The 20,771-nt window shown below is 44.8% G+C and overlaps 1 protein-coding gene and 1 pseudogene across 2 annotated transcripts in view; both read right to left on the bottom strand.

Moving 5' to 3' along the window:
• Positions 1-16,752, bottom strand: part of RAD54L (RAD54 like) — a 29,096-nt gene extending 12,344 nt beyond the window's left edge. The window contains exons 1-4 of one of the 2 annotated variants that reach the window (XM_066376125.1): positions 16,610-16,752; positions 16,434-16,520; positions 14,608-14,727; positions 1,423-1,483 (exon numbers count right to left, since the gene is read on the bottom strand). In XM_066376125.1, the coding sequence (XP_066232222.1) occupies positions 1,423-1,483; positions 14,608-14,727; positions 16,434-16,520; positions 16,610-16,612 (271 nt within the window). In that variant the 5' untranslated portion in view covers positions 16,613-16,752. Of the gene's footprint in view, positions 1-1,422; positions 1,484-14,607; positions 14,728-16,433; positions 16,521-16,609 lie in introns of those variants that run through there. The other variant, XM_066376126.1, reaches the window with a different exon arrangement.
• Positions 1,865-2,876, bottom strand: LOC136397271 (intraflagellar transport protein 52 homolog pseudogene; annotated as a pseudogene).
• Positions 16,753-20,771: the final 4,019 nt, after the last annotated feature.

The following is a 20,771-nucleotide window of genomic DNA, read 5'->3' as shown; positions in this document are numbered from 1 at the left end:
TTCAGTTTGCCTCAGATCAAAGTTTCTACTATTTTACATCCCCATTCATCTACAAACTTCTGACGGTCTGGGTCTTGTTCATCTCAACTCCAGTCAATCCTGGAAAGGTTTAAAACCCTAAAGGACCTTTTAAGACTTAGAATTCATGAGAGTGGCCTTCCCTCTCCCAGCCCTAGTTTTGCACAATGCTACACTCTATAGAACAGGGGAAAACTTCGTAGAAACAAGGCCTCCAACAGAGTCAACCTCATAAAGGAGATGCAACTGAACTCCCTTGGACTCAATGAAACCTGGGCCCATCAGTGACCCCTGGTCCACTAGGAGCTTCCCGAGCACTGGCACATCCCCACCAAGAGGATAAGGGATAGTCAACTCTTGGCAGCACTTGCTGACGCTATCAAACGCAGCTTTCATGCAGGCCTCAGGGAATACATACACAGTCACCACTGGACTGGCATCTTCAATTCCAAGGTCAGCTTGCATGTACAAAACATGCCAAAAAAAAGGAGGGTTTTATTTGTTTGTTTGTTTTTACAGAGACACAGAGAGAGAGTCAGAGAGAGGGATAAACAGGGACAGACAGGAACGGAGAGAGATGAGAAGCATCAATCATTAGTTTTTCTTTTTTCTTTTTTGTATTTTTCTGAAGCTGGAAACGGGGGAGGCAGTCAGACAGACTCCAGCATGCGCCCGACCGGGATCCACCTGGCATGCCCACCAGGGGGCGATGCTCTGCCCATCCGGGCGTCACTCTGTCGTGACTAGAGCCACTCTAGCGCCTGGGGCAGAGGCCAAGGAGCTATCCCCAGCGCCCTAGCCATTTTTTGCTCCAATGGAGCCTCGGCTGTGGGAGGGGAAGAGAGAAGCAGAGAGAAAGGAGAAGGGGAGGGGTGGAGAAGCAGATGGGCGCTTCTCCTGTGTGCCCTGGCCGGGAATCGAACCCGGGACTTCCGCACGCCAGGCTGATGCTCTACCACTGAGCCAACCGGCCAGGGCCAATCATTAGTTTTTCATTGCATGTTGCAACACCTTAGTTGTTCATTGATTGCTTTCTCATATGTGCCTTGACCGAGGGCCTTCAGCAGACCGAGTAACCCCTGGCTGGAACCAGAGACCTTGGGTTTAAGCTGGTGACCTCTGGGTCTCGAATCTGGGTCCTCTGTATCCCAGTTCAACGCTCTATCCACTGTGCCACCGCCTGGTCAGGCGGGTTTTTTTGTTTTTAAGTTGGGAGGAGCAGGAAGCATCAACTCCCATATGTGCCTTGACCGACCGGCCAAGCCCAAGGTTTCAAACCAGTGACTTCAGCATTTCAGCATTCCACTGTGCCACCACAGGTCAGGCTACAAAAGCTGAGGTTTTAATCTACTCAGGCACATTTACACATGATTGAGTCACAAAGAGAAAAGTCTTCATTTTTACCTTGATAATTTGGAATGGGGATTTTGAAAGGCTTTGACAAAATGCTTCGAATAAATGCTTCCTAAAAAGAGAAGAAACAGGGATTCAGGAAATGTTATGGGATAGTATTTCTCAAATGCAGCCTAAAATTCTTATTTAAGCATTGTAATACAGTAAGAGCATCATATTGTGATTACATCTCATTCAGATGCATCTAAAACATAGAAAGATGTGCTCCATATTAGGTTTGTACAATAGCTCTCATCTTTTAATTATAAAGGTACAGATAATTTTTTTTTCAGATACTTTTAATTAACTAAATGAAACAATTCTTACATGAGGATCTAAGTTAGAAATGTTATACCTATCTGAGCATTACTGAAATACACAAACCTTCCACAGCTGATAGGAAAAAAAAATAGACAATTTTGATAAAGGAGTTGAGGAACAACTGAAAAACAATTTATAAATCAGGAGGCCCGGTCCTCAGACACTGTCCTGGAATGGTTTCACTTGTATCAATGCCATGTTCCTGGTCCAATTTCTTGAACTCCACCACCTGGAAGAAGATGTGCTCAAGGATATGTTTAGCATCTTGCTGATCCTTTGGTAATTTATTAATTACTCTAAGAATGTCACCACACTTCCTGACTTAGAATTCCAGGTCTGCTTTAGTACTCTTATTGGTAATCTGAGCAAGTTGTGCCTTCTTAGAGGAGAACGTTTCATCCAGGTCAAAACAGCTCCAGAGGAGCAGGTCGCAATTCTCTGAAACTGGGAGGGAAAACAGCCGGCTGAAGGGCTGGCAGCAGCATCTCAAACTGTGAGACTGGATAAGCTGGAGAGGTTCATGCTTCATGTTTAGCTGTTCATAAGCTTTGATGACCTTGGCGCGGGAGCTGATATCCAGCTGGTAAACAGGTCAAAGAGAGTGGTAAAGTCCCATGTGTTCTTTTTTTTTTTTTTCCTTTACAGGGACAGAGAGAGAGAGAGTCAGAGAGAGGGATAGGCAGGGACAGACAGACAGGAACGAAGAGAGATGAGAAGCATCAATCATTAGTTTTTCGTTGCAACACCTTAGTTGTTCATTGATTGCTTTCTCATATGTGTCTTGACCATCGGCCTTCAGCAGACCGAGTAACCCCTTGCTGGAGCCAGTGACCTTGGGTTTAAGTTGGTGAGCATTTTTTATTTTGCTCAAGCCAGATGAGCCCGCGCTCAAATTGGCAACCTTGGGGTCTCGAACCTGGGTCCTCGGCATCCCAGTCCAACGCTTTATCCACCGTGCCACCGCCTGGTCAGGCCCCATGTGTTCTTATCACCCTCCTAGAGACACACTCAGTGCCGTTCTCACAGGGTGACTGTGTCGGGTAGCATCACACAGTCAGAAATCTCTGCGTCCTCAGCGTCAACTGGAAAACAACATCCACGATTTTGCTGTTTTCTTCTTTATCCAAATATTGGTCACTAAACATGTAACATGAGTAAAGCACTGCTAGCTTCCCACATTGATTATTAAGAGTGACAGGCAGCCAGAATGGGTCTGTTAAGCAGGAAACTGAGTCTGTGGACAGAACAGCCACTGCTGGTTTCATGACACTGACTGTGACACCGAAAGGGCACACAAAGATGAGAGCCTGGGTGTTTTTTCCACTACTCTCCTCCTCAATGAGTCCTGGCACAGCCTTCCCTGCAACTTGGCTCATTTCCCTATTCAAGACTCCATTGGAGCCTGACCAGGCGGTGGCGCAGTAAATAGAGCATCAGACTGGGATGCAGAAGACCCAGGTTCGAGACCCCGAGGTCGCCAGCTTGAGCACGGGCTCATCTGGTTTGAGCAAAAGCTCACTAGCTTGGACCCAAGGTCGCTGGTTCGAGCAAGGGGTTACTTGGTCTGCTGAAGGCCCACGGTCAAGGCACATATTAGAAAGCAATCAATGAACAACTAAGGTGTCGCAACGAAAAACTAATGATTGATGCTTCTCATCTCTCTCTATTCTTGTCTGTCTGTCCCTGTCTATCCCTCTCTCTGACTCTCTGTCTCTGTAAAAAAAAAAAAAAAAAAAGACTCCATTGGAAACTAGAGCTTCTTTAGAATAAAAATACTTATAATAAACATTTCTAACCACAGCATCATTATTAACCATGATTCCATATTCTTCTCGGATTAAGTTTATATTGGTGTCAAATCTGGACTCCCCACCCTCTCCTAGCACCACAGGGATATCTCCACTTCAGGACCTCAAACTCAGCAGCAGTAAATTTTTCCCTTGGCCCAGCTGTAATCCACAGTTTCACCTCAATTAACTTCTCAGACATGATTTCCTCTTTTAAGCTCTGAATCTTCCAATTGTTCCCAAGTCTCTTCTGTATGGACTTACAGCCATTGTTGGTGTTAATTACTTCTTTTTTGTACGCACTGAAAAGAAATGGTGCTCCAAAGCTCTTTCTCCATGGTTACTTGAGGCCCAGTGACCACCATCTTCCTCTGACACGGGCCCAGCATCCCAAGGCCAGGCATACAAGGCTGCTTAGCAACGGCGGAGGCCCAGCAGCATGCTGGGAAGCACAAAAGCTCTCATCTTTGAGGCTTTACATACGGTTCTACAAATAACCACAACAGCAGAAGGCCACTGGCCAATGACTAGCCTCAGGCAACCACAAGGTTCAAATCCATCATTGGAGTGAAGCACTGTCCTATAGGGCTACATCTTCCCAAGCATACTTCACATTTCTTTGTTTGTCAAATCAATTCTGCCTACTGCATTTAATTTCCACAGCAGCCTCCCTGAGAACAGCCCTTCAAAGAGTAGTGGTAGCAGGAGTAACAGTAATAATATCAACAACAATAGCAAAAGATGACAACAATAACGACTAACAATGTATGCCAGATACAGTGCTAAGCCCCTTGTATTCATGTTATGATTTAATCCTCACTAACAGCTCTAGGAGGTCTATGTATTACTGGCATCCCCAGTCTACAGACAAGCAAATTTAGGCTGAGTAGTTGTCACTTTTCCCTGAGCCCTCTGGGGAATTAAAAGGGCCTGTGAACCTCAACAAAACAGAGTTGGAACCCAAGAAAGCAATGAGAAAACAAGAGCAGAAACCCCTAAGGTAATTTTAATGAAAATGCAGTACATTAGTGGAAAAAGAAGTAACAAAAAAGACTCCCTTCTAGCAAAAAGGTAGTTTAATAGGAAAAAAAGCCAGCCAGTCTTGCCCTGATATTTTTATATTTTTATTCTGAACTATTTCTATAAATATCATTATAATTTCTACAAACTCAATGTACTTTTAATAGGAGAAATGTAATGAATATACTGAGCAATCTAGTATTGAAAGACAGAAATGTGGGAGACCTGAACTTTATTATCATACTAAATAACACGACTAGGGAAAGGTTATAGAAAGGGCTAAATTCTTTATTTGCATATTTCTTTGAAACTGAATAGAATCTTTTATCGACCATTTTTAATTACCATGATTATTGTAATTATAAATAGCAATGATAATGAAAAATTAATATATAGAAGATGCTAACAAAAATCTCTCCCTCAAGGAATGCGCCCACACCTTTCTCCCCTCCCCCCTCTGGTGTGCATCTCCTAAATTCTAAGGGTTCCCTTAAGACTTGCAACCAGGGAGCAATGGACAGTGGCACCTCATCACAGGCTGACCCCTGAATCTGTCTCAAAGGCCCCCTTTTCTCCCACTTTTCAGTGAGCCAACAGCAACTCCACCTTGGCTCACTTCTGACACTGACTTACTTCTCAGTGAGCTAAAGCCGACTCCCCCCACCCCAGCTTTCTCCTGGTGCTTCTTCCATCCTAAACCCCTATTTCACTGTCCCCAGTTTTAATAAACACATTCTCAAAATAAAAAAAAACTACCTGTCAAGTCAAAGAAGAGTAAAAGGAAGAAGATAAACTCGAATTTTCTTTCTAATTTGGTATATAGATTCTGCCTTCAATTCTAAAACTGAAATATTATTTTCAAGATTATTGATACAGGAGACTAGATTTGAGGCTCTGAATAGCCAAGAATGTACCTCCAATTTTTAAAAGCAAGACTATCAATAAGACCCAGAAGTCACAGATTCTGCGAGAAGAACTGCAGATTTGTGCAACTAGCACAGGAGAGTGTGAGGATGCCTGGCCAAAAACATCTGAGGACACAGCCTGCAAGATTTGCAATGAACAGCCTTTAGTAATCTGGTCTGGTAATACTCACTAGACTCCAGCAGAGTCAGGGGAGAGAGCATGCTCTCACTTTGTTCATTTAGTTACTGAAAATTCATATCATCCTTTCCTCTTGCTAGAAGAGGGGAAACACCCTCTTCCCCACTAAGGTCAAAGTTTTCCTCTTCCAAAAATATTCACTCTTACCGGTTTTGCCTAATCTTTCCTTTATCTCAACCTCTCCCTCTCTACTAGCTAGCTCCTTCTCACTAGCATTTAAAAAATGCTTAACTCTCTCCTCTCTTATAAAACAAAAATTCTTTCATCTCTTATCACCTCCTCTTAGAACTTCTTGAAAGAGTCATCTACCTCCCCTTCCTTATCTTCCATTCTCTGAAATGACTCTGGCCAAGATCACCAGGCTTTATGACCCTAATTCTAACGATTATGTTACTATCCTCATCTTACTAGACAGAGCTGGCCAATCCTCAATACTCTTCGCCTTTGACTTCCATGATACCACTCTCCCAGCATTCCCCCTCTCTGGGGCCTGTGCTCAGTCCCCTAGCAGGCTTGCTTTTTCCTCTCTGCCTAACTCCTTTAAAAGTTAAGTGTTCCTCAGGGCTCAGCCCTAGGATCTTCTGACTGCACACTCACCCGGACATTCCAATACACTTTGAAAGTATTAAATATCATCGATATGCTAATGACCCCAAGTCTATTTCCAGTCAGTATCTCCCTCCTTGGGCTTCACACCCACATTTGCAATCACCTCCAAACCTACACGTCCTACCAGTGTCTAAGGCAGGGGTCCCCAAATTTTTTACACAGGCCAGTTCACTGTCCCTCAGACCATTGGAGGGCCGGACTATTAAAAAATAACTATGAACAAATCCCTATGTATACTGCACATATCTTATTTTAAAGTAAAAAAAATAAAACAGGGACAAATACAATATTTAAAATAAAGAACAAGTAAATTTAGGCCTGACCTGTGGTGGTGCAGTGAATAAAGCGTCGACCTAGAAATGCTGAGGTCGCCGGTTCGAAACCCTGGGCTTGCCTGGTCAAGGCACATATGGGAGTTGATGCTTCCAGCTCCTCCCCCCCCTTCTCTCTCTCTGTCTCTCTCTCCTCTCTCTCTCTCTCCTCTCTAAAATGAATTAAAAACAAACAAACAAAAAAAAAACAAGTAAATTTAAATCAACAAACTGACCAGTATTTCAATGGGAACTATGCTCCTCTCACTAACCACCAATGAAAGAGGTGCCCCTTCCGGAAGTGCGGCGGGGGCCATAGTCTGGGGACCCCTGGTCAAAGGCTTTCCTCATCTCCAGGGCTGCACTATGACTTTTGTGAGTCTGAGACACTTCTGCCTTTGGGGCCTAAAGGAAAACAGTTTTTGCCACCCCAAAATGCGCCTTTTAGGATATTATTTTACGCTGGTTATTTATCTTTTTAGTGAAAGAGCAAGAGAGGGACAGGCAGGGACAGACAGGAAGAGAGAAATGAGAAGTATCAACTCATAGTTGCCACACTTTTAATTGTTCATTGATTGCTTTCTCATACATGTCTTGACTGGGGGCTCCTAGTGAGCCAGTGACCCCTTGCTTAAGTCAACAACCACGGGGTTATGTCTATGATCCCATGCTCAAGCTGGTGAGCCCTCGCTCAAGCAGACCACCTTGGGGTTTTGAACCTGGGTCCACAGAGCCCCAGGTCAATGCTCTATCTACTGCACCACTGCCTGGTCAGGCTACACTGGTTATTTTTAACAAACTGCAGACTTGAGAGAAGCTCCAAAAACTTAGTAGAAGTTACCCTTTGTAAAAGGACATTTACATTTGTAAGGAAAATCTCTATTTTTTAAGAGTGTCTCCTTCACTGAACTAGGCCTGCCTCCACTATGAATGGAAAAGATTTGGATTTAAATCTGCGTACACGTTTTTTTTTGTGTGTTTTCTTTTTACAGAGACAGAGTCAGAGAGAGGGATAGACAGGGACAGACAGACAGGAAACAGAGAGATGAGAAGCATCAATCATTAGTTTTTCGTTGCGTGTTGCAACACCTTAATTGTTCATTGATTGCTTTCTCATATGTGCCTTAACCGCGGGCCTTCAGCAGACTGAGTAACCCCTTGCTCAAGCCAGCGACCTTGGGCTCAAGCTGGCAACCTTGGGGTCTCGAACCTGGGTCTTTCACATCCCAGTCCGACGCTCTATCTACTGTGCCACCGCCCGGTCAGGCAAATCTGCATACATGTTTACTGTGCTTTTCCTGGTCACCTCCCTTAACTAGCCCCACCCCAACATTTCTTGTCTTTAGCTGAAGGTGGTATTTAAGGTGACAGCTTCTGCCATTTTGATGAATTACTCAGTGTTCCTGAGTCTCTCCCATGTATACAGGAGGTATACATATTATTACACATTATTTTTAAAAATTCTTATTTGTTGATTTGAGAGAGAAAAGGGAGAGAGAAAGAAACATCGTCTTATTGTTCCACTTACATATTTATTCATTCATTGGTTGATTCCTGTATGTGCCCTGACCAGAGACCAAACCAGCAACCTTGGTGAATCAGGACAATGCTCTAACCAACTAAGCTACCCAGCCAGGGCCTATTACTTGTTAATAAGTGTTGGTCAAGTAAATTTGTAAATATGATATAGATGTTTGCTCGCTTATAGTTTGCATTGTGTGTGGGAGACAGGCTGTAAGCTGGCAAAGTTATTATAGCCTAAGGCTTAGTTTTAAAACTAAGCTTTTGCCCACATCCTTGACTGTTACATGATGTAGGGGTGGAGCGCTCTCATAAGGAATCCCATCATGCCATAGGTAAGTGACTTTGTATTCGAGACTTCCCTATTTGTATACTGAATTAAAGGTTTTGATTTCTACACTATAAAATGAGGCAGACCGGCCCTGGCCGGTTGGCTCAGCGGTAGAGCGTCGGCCTAGCGTGCGGAGGACCCGGGTTCGATTCCCGGCCAGGGCACACAGGAGAAGCACCCATTTGCTTCTCCACCCCTCCGCCGCGCTTTCCTCTCTGTCTCTCTCTTCCCCTCCCGCAGCCAAGGCTCCATTGGAGCAAAGATGGCCCGGGCGCTGGGCATGGCTCTGTGGCCTCTGCCTCAGGCGCTAGAGTGGCTCTGGTCGCAACATGGCGACGCCCAGGATGGGCAGAGCATCGCCCCCTGGTGGGCAGAGCATCGCCCCTGGTGGGCGTGCCGGGTGGATCCCGGTCGGGCGCATGCGGGAGTCTGTCTGACTGTCTCTCCCTGTTTCCAGCTTCAAAAAAAAATAAATAAATAAAATGAGGCAGACCAGGAGCTTGCTCTCTTGGCTCCTGAGATTAGCATTAGAGAGGAGAGCAGAGAAAGGCCAGTGGAGGAGGCCAGGAGAGGCAACCAAGATGGCGGAGTGCTGAAGGAGAAGCCAGTTTGTGCAGTTTGTGCAGAGAAGGAGATGGGAAACAGAGGTGAATAAGGCTGGTGAGGTAAAAACTTTTGATTCTAGGAAACTCAGATAAGTCAGTGGCTTTGGGAGCCCTGAATGTAAAGGGAAGTGTCTTCCCACTGTGTGTATTGCTTGTCCGCCGGGTGCAAGCTAGGATTAAAGCTGATGGCCCACCAGTTTTTGGCTCCATTGTTTCATTACCGTCTGCCTGAATCTAATGTGAACCTGCATGGGCCAGGCAGCTGTGATGGTGGCCATGGCTACTGACTTTACAGTAGGCATTAATTTTTCTCCTGCTAATCTCTCTCATGACAATTTGTTTATTAGTCCAGCCAGAAAAACCTAGGCTAGAGGAAAATTTTCTCTCTGATACGCCCCTTCCTCCACAGCTTTCACACAGGCTGTTCCCTCATCTAGACCATTTACCACTCTCTTCACCTGGCTGACTTCTCATACCCTTCAGGACAGAACCTAGTCATACGTCCCTCAGATTTAGGTCTTCACCAACCTCCAAACTGTTAGGCCCATTTCAAACTCCCAGCACACCTGCACTTATGCCATATAGTTACATAGAACAACTTGAATGAATCCTGAATGAAAAGTCCCAGAGGACTACATGTAACTGCGTAGAAACTTCATTTCTTTAATATAACCTTTTCTCCTGTTTTTCCTTCTGATTTAACCCATTGGGTAGTTTTTTTTTCATGCTTACTAACCCCCAGGAGTTTTTATTCTTCCAATAAATGAAATTAGTTCCAGTTCCAGTTTTATTAACTAAAAATCATGTTTGTTTGATAACCAATTTATGGAAACAAGAAGAACATACATTTGCCTTTTTTTAATGTTGCCTTACACATTTTTAAAATACAAATTTTGTTACAATCGTACCCTGGATGGTCAGGAGGCACGAGGACGTACATGAACGTTTGTACTACTCAAAAGGTTAAACCGGCTCATCCAGCACCCTGTCTCATTATCCCTTGTATGTCCACTCCCTTAATCATTAATCCTCAGGACAATGAGGTTCTGATCAGCATCAAATAATCTTAGGAGCTTGACCAGGTGGTGGTACAGTGGATAGAGCATCAGATTGGGACGCGGAGGACCCAGGTTTGAAACCCTGAAGCCTCTGGATTGAACGCAGGCTCATCTGGTTTGAGAAAGGCTCACCAGCTTAGCCCAAGATCGCTAGCTTGAGCAAGGGGTCACTGTCTGCTGTAGCCCCCTGCCCCCCATCAAGGCACATATGAGAAAGCAATCAATGAACAACTAAGGTGCTGAAACAAAGAATTGATGCTTCTCATCTCTCTCCCTTCCTGTCTGTCCCCATCTGTCCCTCTCTCTCTGTCTCTCTCTCTCTCTCACACACACACACACACACAAAATAATAATAATCTTGGAACAAAGCCTCCAGTCTGTTGACCACTGAGACAAGAGTTTTGGTCAAACTAGAGATAATATCTAGGCCTCTGTGTTTCAGCTTCAGGTCCCAAAAAGCAGGGAAACCAAACAAATAGATGCCATGGCTGACATTAAGACCAGAGGCACTGATCAACTACTCCTACCTTAGCAATGACCAATCAGTGGAGACCATGACCCTAACTCCCCTAGTCACCATGATTAATGATTTTTCCCCTATACTACCCAACCTATGGAAGGCATCAGAGAACCAGGTCTTTGAGCATTAGCTCATCTGTGACTCCAGGTGTGGGCCACTTCCTGAACTAATAAAATAAACCCTTATTTTCTTTGCTGCAAGTTCCTATTTGTGTCTTATTGAGCTCCCATGCAGGAAGGCAAACGACCTCTGCAGTCTGGTAACATACATATCACTTTTTTAGAGCTCAGTAACAATTAAACTTAGTAAATTATATACATATGGTAAAACTATCACAAAAAGAGATGATCAAAATTAAAGATAGTGGTTACCTCTGACAATGGGAAACTTTGATGATGTTCTAGTCCTAGATGGTGAGTTCACAGGTGTTTGTGTTTTATATGCTACATGTTAGATGTTTTCTTTTGTATTTATCAAGTATTTTGTAAAAATGTTTCTAAATGTTTGCTGAGTGCACAAATAACCTCCATTACATATGCTCATTAACAGATTCCCATTTTTCCTTCAAAACCTCCCTGTAGCCTGACCAGGCGGTAGCGCAGTGGATAGAGTGTCGGACTGTGATGCAGAGGACCCAGATTTGAGACCCCGAGGTCGCCAGCTTGAGCGCGGGCTCATCTGGTTTGAGCAAGGCTCACCAGCTTAGACCCAAGGTCACTGGCTCGAGCAAGGGGTTACTCGGTCTACTGTAGCCCCCCTCCCCCCGTCAGGGCACATATGAGAAAGCAATCAATGAACAACTAAGGTGTTGCAACGCGCAACGAAAAACTAATGATTGATGCTTCTCATCTCTCCGTTCCTGTCTGTCTGTCCCTATCTCTCTGTGTTCCTTTAAAAACAAAACAAAACAGGCCCTGGTCGGTTGGCTCAGTGGTAGAGCGTCGGCCTAGCGTGCGGAAGTCCCGGGTTTGATTCCCGGCCAGGGCACACAGGAGAAGCGCCCATCTGCTTCTCCACCCCTCCCCATCTCCTTCCTCTCTGTCTCTATCTTCCCCTACCGCAGCCAAGGTTCCATTGGAGCAAAGATGGCCCAGGCGATGGGGATGGCTCCATGGCCTCTGCCCCAGGCGCTAGAATGGCTCTGGTTGCAACAAAGTGAAGCCCTGGATGGGCAGAGCATCGCCCCCTGGTGGGCGTGCCAGGTGGATCCCAGTCGGGCACATGTGGGAGTCTGTCTGACTGCCTCCCCGTTTCCAGCTTCAGAAAAATACAAAAAAAAAAAATAATAAAAATAAAAATAATAAAAAATAAAAACTAAATAAAAAAAAAAAAAACCTCCCTATAAAGAAAAAACACTCCTGTATGTATCCTCCATTCTGAATACTACACTACTTCACTTCTGACATGGGTGAGTTTTCCACATATCAAGAACTTTTTTTTCGCTTTAATTTTATTTATTGATTTTAGACAGAGGGAGCAAGGGGGAAGAAAGGAGAGAGAAAGAGAGAGAGAGAGAGAGAGAGAGAGAGAACGGGAGAAAAATGAGATGCATCAACTCATGGTTGTGGCACTTCTGTTGTTCACTGATTGCTTCTCATATGTGCCTTGATGAGGGGAGTGGGTTCCAGCCCATCCAGTGACCCCTTGCTCAACCATGGGATCATATTGATCCCATGCTCAAGCCAGGGACCCTACAATCAAGCTGGTGAGCCTGAGCTCAAGCCAAATGAACCAGCTCTCAAGCCAATGACCTTGGGGATTTGAACCTAGGACCTCAGTGTTTCAGGTCAATGTTCTATCCACTGCGCCACAACCAATCAGGCCCCCAGTTGATTCTTGTATGTGTCCTGACGGGATCGAACCCGCAACCCTGGCATATTTGAACAATGCTCTAACCAACTGTGCCACCTGGCCGGGGACATCAAGCAATTCCTTGGCACCACCTGGGTGTCCTACAATGTAACTCAATTCTGACCTTATCTACATGGAGAAAGTAGCAGAGCCTACAGATTGAGGCTTCACAAAACTGTCTCCCTCCCACTAATTCAGATGGCAATCTCAAATACTATGGTTCTCTCTGACAGGCTGTACATCGGCAGTTCCCATAACCCCCTTCCTGGATTCGATTAATTTGTTAGGGTGACTCACAGAACTCAGAAAATGTTTACTTACTAGATTACCAATTTATCTCAAAGGATATTAAAGGATATGAATGAACAGCCAGATTAAAAAATACATTGAGGTCTGGGAGGGTCCCGAGCACAGGAGGTTCTGTGCCTATGGGGTTTGGGGTGTGCCACTTTCCGGAACATGGATGAGGTCCTGTCCACCAACCCAGAAGCTCTGCGATCTGGAAGCTCTCCAAACCCCCCACCCTTTTGGGTTTTTATAGAGGTTTCACTACATAGGCATGATTGATTAAACACTGGCCATTCACTGCGAGGTCCCTCAGGCAAGGAGCTTCAAGGTTAGGTGCTTTAAAGTCATTGCATTCACATAAGCTCAGGTGTGGTTGCTATAAATAACAAAAGATACCTTTATCACTTTGTCATTTAAATTCCAACAGCTGGATATCACAATCCTTCAGAAAGCTTGATGGACTGGTCAGGGCACATATAAGAATCAACCAACGAATGCATAAAAAAGTGGAAAAACAAATTGATGTTTCCCTTTTCTCTAAAATCAATAAATAAAAATTTCAAGAAATAAGAAAAGAAAGGAACAAAAGCTTGGTGGAAAAGGCTTTGGATGAAGCTAGGCAGATCTGACCACTCTGTAGCTTTGGACAAGTTAACCCCTCCAAGACTTACTTAGCTTCATCTTAAAAAAATGAGTTACAGGAGATAATGCACAGAACCTGCTACGTGGTGATGGAGAAACATGTGAAAACTGTAGGACTCTAGTACTTTTTTTAAAAATTGATTTTAAAGAGAGAGGAAGGGAGGAAGGGAGAGAGGAGGAGAGGAAAAGAGGAGAAAAGGGGGAACGATCTACTCACTATTCCACTAATTTATGCAGCCATTGGTTGACTTTGGCATATGCCTGACCTTAGATCAAACCCACAACCCTGACATATCTGGACAATACTCTAACCAACTAACCCACCAGGCCAGGGCGACTCTGGTACTTCTTCTTAAAGCCATATGCAGAGTCAGAGACTCTGTATCTTGGTTTCAACACCCCTACCATGGCCTTCCCTCTCCTATACCTTTATGTCCTCAGGAATCTGAGCCACCTGAAATCTAGTGCCCAGGTACTTAAAAAAGAAGGGGTCTCCAAGACCCGATCAGTTAGCTCAGTCGGTTGAGAAAGTAGTCCCAAAACGACAAGGTTGCAGGTTTGATCCCTGGTCAGGGCACACACAGAAGCAATCAAAGAATGCACAACTGAGTGGAACAACAAATGAAGATTTTCCTTCCCCTCTTCTCTCTCTCCTCTCCTGTTTCTCTAAAAATCAATAAAAATTAAGCCTTGGCCAGACAGCTCGGTTGGTTGGAACATCGTTCCGGAAAGGTTGCCGGTTCAATTCATGGTTCAGGGCACACACAGGAGCAGCTCGATATTCCTGTCTCACTGTGAGCAAGCCCAAAGTTCCCACCAAAGTCTGTCTGCTGGCTACTCTGTAGAGTCTTGAATTTATTTATTTTTATTATTATTTTCTTTTTACAGAGACAGACGGGAAGGGAGAAAGATGAGAAGCATCAATCAGTTTTTTGTTGCGACACCTTAGTTGTTCATTGATTGATTTCTCATATGTGCCTTGACCGCGGGCCTTCAGCAGACTGAGCAACCCCTAACGACCTTGGGTCCAAGCTGGTGAGCCTTGCTCAAACCAAATGAGCCTGCGACCTCGGGGTCTCAAACTTGGGTCTTCCGCATCCCAATCCGACACTCTATCCATTGCGCCACCGCCTGGTCAGGCTACTCTGTAGAGTCTTCAGGGGTGAGAGCCTCCCTAGGCAAAACAACAGGACATGCACATACATTGGCAGGTTGCAGTTCTGACTTACATGTTGACTACCGTCCAGACAGGGTGGTAGATTTGTTAGTTGGGTCAAAGCTTTCCGAAAAGGAGACAGGAAACACTCCTGGCTCTGGGTCCCCCTGCCAGATTTCCGTTTCTTGGGTGTCTAGGAGAGAGTAATGGGAATGGTCAAGCTAGAAGACCACATGGCAACTAACATTTAAAACTCTTATTAAGTACCAGGCACTGTGTATAAAAACTTTTCACCCATATTACCATGTATCATTTTCACAATGATCCCATGTTAAGTGTTTAATATCCTTATTTAACAGGTGAAATTAGAGCTTAATGAGTTTAAAGAACTTACCTAATCTGAGGTAAGGCACTAGAAGGTGAATGAAGTGGGCCTGTGAAGGGCAAGTCCATAAATAGCATAGAGTCATGCTGCCCCAAACCTTCATTCCAAAGCCCCAAGGAACAACTGAGCAATTGTTTGCTTCCCTCCCTGAGTTTCCCAAAAGAGGGACAAGAGTACAGCTTCCCCCAACTCCCAGGCCACTGAGGCCACTCTTCAGTCAGCTCACACCATGGCAGCAAGGACCCCAGCACCAAAAACATTTTCAGGAACTACCAGCAGCAGACAGCAACATTTATGACCCAGCTGCAATAAGTGCTACCCAAGTTTAAGTCTGAGACCCACTAAGTGGCAAAGCGCAGCCAACGAGCCTCCCTCACAGGTCAAGGAGCCCCATGTACAACTACAGAGCAAGCCCCCCTGAACTATCAAGCAAGAACCCACTTGTACCAGCTTGCCAAGGTATCTGAAGCTTCAATGATCCTATAAGGCAGGGGTCCCCAAACTTTTTACACAGGGGGCCAGTTCACTGTCCCTCAGACTGTTGGAGGGCTGGACTATAAAAAAAACTATGAACAAATCCCTATGCACACTGCATACATCTTATTTTAAAGTAAAAAAACGTGAACAAATACCATATTTAAAATAAAGAACAAGTAAATTTAAATCAACAAACTGACCAGTATTTCAATGGGAACTATGCTACTCTCACTGACCACCAATGAAAGAGGCACCCCTTTCGGAAGTGCGGCGAGGGTCAGATAAATGGCCTCAGGGGGCTGCATGTGGCCTGCGGACCATAGTTTGGGGACTCCTGCTCTAAGGCACACCTGAAATAGAAGCACCAGGCCCCTTACCTCTCTCTACATGCTTTTACTCACTACCCCAACCCAAAATTGCCTTCTAGACCTTCTTTAATCTCTTCTGCCAAAGTTCCAGCGGTCAAGCCATTCCTTCTTGAACTGCTGTCTCTGAAGTAAATGCACTATCCTATTGATTTTGGTATACACAGATCCTGCCTACACTCAGCTCCAGAAAGTCCTGAAGGAAGAAGCAGAGGATAGGGTCCTTGGGTATTAGGAGAGACTGGAGGGGCACCACCCCTCTGATCTGGGCCCAAGTGAGCTCAGGACCCTAAAGTAGGCCCACTACATTGTACTACTCTGTGACACTGGGTCAGAAGGCAAAAAGAAAAGAGCAGAGTGCTATTGGGGAGCCCTTTCTTTTTCAAGGCAGCCCAAGAGCCCAATCCAATGTGCTCTTTTGCTTTGGAATACTCCTTCCTACCAGAAAAAAAAAAAAAAATGAGTCTGTACTAGTTTCTAGTGAGTATCTTCAGGACAAATATTTTATTTATTTTGTTCAATGCCTGACACATAGTTAGCACTCATTTAAAGAGGTTTCTGGAGGTGACCGGTTCATTCCCTGTAACCACAGAAACAAAGTCCAGGATTCCTTTCTGCCGAAACACTCCTGCATCCCCACCTTTCCTATCTCCTTGAGGGCTGAGTACTCACCTCTGTTTCAGGCTGCCAGTCTTCATCATTAGAGGGTCTGCTTTCCGGTTTTCTCTTGGCCAGCTGGCTAGGAGCTAAACTCCTCCTCTGAAAGAGAATAAAATCTGAGCACCCGCAGGAATCCTGCAGCCTGAGCCCACCAAACCCAGGTACAGACTACCCTAGGCCACACTTACCATCCTAGACCCAGGACCATAAAATATCAAGTACCCATCAGCCAAAAGAAAAAGGCACCCAGCAGCTGAAAATGCAGAACTGGTAAAGAACGGGCTGCTATATTAACGAGAGCATGACTAATTAAAGAGGGAGCGTGGACGGAGGGAATCCAGCCAGTGGCTGGGGTTTGAGCCAAAATGTGAGACTAGCCAGTTAGCCGAGACCGGAGAGCATGCCAGAGGAAGTTCCCAAGCAGAGATGAGTAGAGATCTTGGATGGGGGGCGGGGGGGACGATGGGTGGAGTGCCAGGTTGGGCAGAGTGGAGTCGGTATAATGGTCTCAGGTGGGCTTGGAGGAAGCGGATAGTTGCGGGGGCTTGGGGTGGGGAGGAGGGTAATCGTAGGCCAGGAGAGGCTGGGGTGAAAATCAGAGGCCTGGGGAGGGCGATGCGCCCGAGCCTTGAGAAGGGGGTTCCCCAAGTCTGGAGAGCAGATACGAAGCCCGGGCTGAGGAAAGTAGAGCAGGGATTCAGACAGGACAAGTAAAAGGTCCGGGCTTGGGAGAAGAACCCCAGGCGGGGCTGGAAAAAACGGCAGAGATTAGTTCAGTCCCACCGCTCCAGCATAAGCTCCGTCTCCCCAAAGCGCGCGTTAACAGCCACCGAAGCTCTCCGGTCCCGCCAGGCCGGGTCAATCGAACATCCCGCGGTGCTGCCGCCGCACCACCCATTGGCTACGTTCGATGCGTTCGGCGCTCGCGACCCAAGGAAGGGGCGGGCCTCGTGATGCGGGCTCCGAGGTGCTCTGTGCTCCGAAGCTTAGAGGCGGAGCGGGTCTGCCGGGGGGTGGAACTTAGATGGAAGAGCCGGGCCAACAGCAGAAGGAGCCGTTGAACGAGGTGGGCGGGGCGAGCAGTGCCGGCAGAATCTTTTGAGTCTGCGGTCAGATCTCCTGCTCTGGTACCCCGGCGGTTTTGTCATAGGCGATTGAGCTGGCCCGCCACTAACTCAAGTGGCGGTTTGCAACACGCTGGACCGCGAAGGAATTGCCACCGAGCTGCATAAGGCTGAGGATTATAAAAGGCAGCACAGGTCTGCTTCTCCTCTGAGCCAGGTCTGGATCGGAGGTTCGGGATTGGAGTCAGACCTCGCCTCCCCAAGAGTGGGGAATGTCAATCGATCAGCTCCGACAGTGAGAGCCCCCAGAAGACTTTTTGGTCTGGGGTATCTTGGAGGAAGATGCGTTCCTTTGCTAGGCAAAACCGGGTTTTTAAGTTTTTGGTGATTTAATGATTCAATCTCTAAAACCTTCAGTTTCTTATCTAAAATATGCATTATATTAAGTACCTTCCCACATATTTATCCTGAGAATTAAGTAATAATTAGATGCTCAAGAATAACAATAAGGGGGCTAAGTGGGTAGACCATCTTCTGGTGTGCAGAGGTTGCGCTTTCCATCCTCAGTCGGGACACAGACGAGAAGCGACTCATGAGTCCACAATTAAGTGGAACAAGTTGATGCTTCTCTCTTTCAAATCAATGGGAAATAATAAGGCATAACATAATACTACCAGGCACTTACAAGCTTCTTAGACATTCACTTAATGCTCACAACTATAAGGAGTTTTATTATTGTCCCCATTTTATAGGTGAAGAAACAGACTCAGAGAGGCTAGTAGCTTGTCCAATGTCACATACCTAGAGAGACTAGCAGGATTTGAATGTAGGCAATTTTACTCCAGTCATTGTTCTTAGCCACCATGCTATATTTATATGGTGAGAAGAAGAATGAAGTTTTATGGGACTTGAAGTTTTTGCAAATAGTTGTTGAGACTCTCTAAAATTAGGTACACATATATAATACTTAAAATGAGTGGAGGAAAACACCCAGTATGGAATCTTGGATATTTAGATCCCTTTCTTCCAAATCCCCTTTAGGTAACTTATCAGAAATTCTTCGTCTGACTTGTGGTGGGGCAGTGGATAAAGTGTAGACCTGGAATGCCGAGGTCGCTGGTTCAAAACCCTGGGCTTGCCTGTCAAGGCACATATGGGAGTTGATGCTTCCTACTCCTCCCCCCATCTCTCTCTCTCTCTCTCTCTCTCTCTCTCTCTGTCTCTCTTCTCTTAAATAAATAAATAAAATAATTTAAAAAAATAAAACCCTTAGCTTGCCTGGTCAAGGCATATATAGGAGTTGGTGCTTCCAGCTCCTCCACCCTTCTCTCTCTCTCTTCTCTCTAAAATGAATAAATAAAGTCTTAAAAAAAAAAAAAGGAAATGCCTCCCATTCTGGCTTCTCCCCAAACAGGACACTGATTGCAAATCCCCAGGGCCCTGAAGCTTACCATTAGCTTTATGGTAAATCTGCCTCTGAAGTATTTGGAAGGTGAATGACAAATAAGTTTTTAATTACTGATTTAAAAAAATTTTATCTTGAGATAATTGCAGATTCATTGGCAGTTGTAAGAAGTAATACAAATAGGTCCCAATGTACCCTTTACCTGATTGCCTCTAATGGTAACACCTTGCAAAACTATAGCACAACAGTCTGACCTGTGGTGGCGCAGTGGGTAAAGCATTGCTTTGGAACACTGAGTTCACTGGTTCAAAACCCTGGGCTTGTCTAGTCAAGGCACATATGGGAGTTGATGTTTCCTGCTCCTCCTTTCTGTCTCCTCTCTCTAAAATTAATAAATAAAATCTAAAAAAAAAGCTATAACACAACATCACACCAGGATACTGACAGTAATGCAGTCAAGATACAGAACATTTTCATCACCACGTGAGGCTCTGTCATGTCCTTTTACAGCAACACCCACTTGTCTCCCACTTCTACCCCTTCTGTAATCCCTGTAACCAGTCTGTTCTCTATTTTTAGTTTTGTCATTTCAAAATTGTCATACACATGTAATCATATAGTATGTAACTTTAAAAGTGGCTTTTTTCAACTCAGCATAATTGTCCAGAGATTCATCTAGATTGTTGTATGTATATGTTTCTTTTTTTCTTTTTTTTTCTTTTTTTTTTTCTTTTTCTTTTTTTTTTTTGACAGAGACATAGAGAGGGACAGACAGACAGGAAGGGAGAGAGATGAGAAGCATTAGTTCTTTATTGCAGCACTTTAGTTGTTCATTAATTGCTTTCTCATATTACCTTGACCGGGGGGCTACAGCAGAGCGAGTGACCCCTTGCTCAAGCAGCAACCTTGGGCTTCAAGCCAGCCACCTTTGGACTCAAGTCAGCAACCATAGGGTCATGTCTATAATCCCATGCTCAAGCCAGCCACCCCGCTCAAGCCGGCGACCCCGTGCTCAAGCTGGCGACCCTGTGCTCAAGCTGGATGAGCCAGTGCTCTAGCCGATGACCCCAGGGTTTTGAACCTGGGTCTTCTGCATCCCAGTTCGACAACCTATCCACTGCACCACCACCTGGTCAGGCTCAATATGTTTCTTTTCTTTTTATTGCTGAGTAATATTCTATGGTATCGCTGTACTTCACTTTATTCCCTCTATTGAAGGACATCTGGGTTGTTTACAGAGTTTGCTATTATGAACTACTTAAAGTATAGAGTGTACAGATATTTGGGTGAGCATGTCTTCATTCTCTGGGATAAATGCTCAGGAATCCAATTGCTAGGTTGTAGAGTAGTTGGCTGTTTCATTAAAAAAACAACTGACAAATTGTTTTACAGAGTGCCTCATTTTATTTTCCCACCAAAAATGTGTGAGTGATCCAGTTTTTGTGCATCTTCACAAATTTGGTGTTGTCACTATTTTTTAATTTAATATTTTACTGATTTATATTTTGAGAGAGAGAGAGAGAGAAAGAAACATCAATTTGTTGTCCCACTTATTTATGCATTCATTGGTTGATTCTTGTATGTGCCCTGACCAAGGATTGAACCTGCAACCTTGGCACATTGGGATGCTCTAACCAACTGAGCTATCCAGCCAGGACTATTTTGTTAAATTGATGTATAATTGATATATATAGTTTTAGGTATACAACATAATGATTCTATATTTGTATACATTTTGGAAAGATCACCATGGCAAGTCAGTTAACATCTCTCAACATACATAGTCACAAAAAACTCTTTTTCATGTGATGTGAATGTTTAAAATTTACTGTTAGCAACTCTCAAATATGCAATAAAATATTAATTATAGTCACCATGCTG

The sequence above is a fragment of the Saccopteryx leptura genome, chromosome 3 (assembly GCF_036850995.1).
Source record: "Saccopteryx leptura isolate mSacLep1 chromosome 3, mSacLep1_pri_phased_curated, whole genome shotgun sequence".
Taxonomy (NCBI): domain Eukaryota; kingdom Metazoa; phylum Chordata; class Mammalia; order Chiroptera; family Emballonuridae; genus Saccopteryx; species Saccopteryx leptura.
This window is presented reverse-complemented; position numbering and strand designations above follow the sequence as displayed.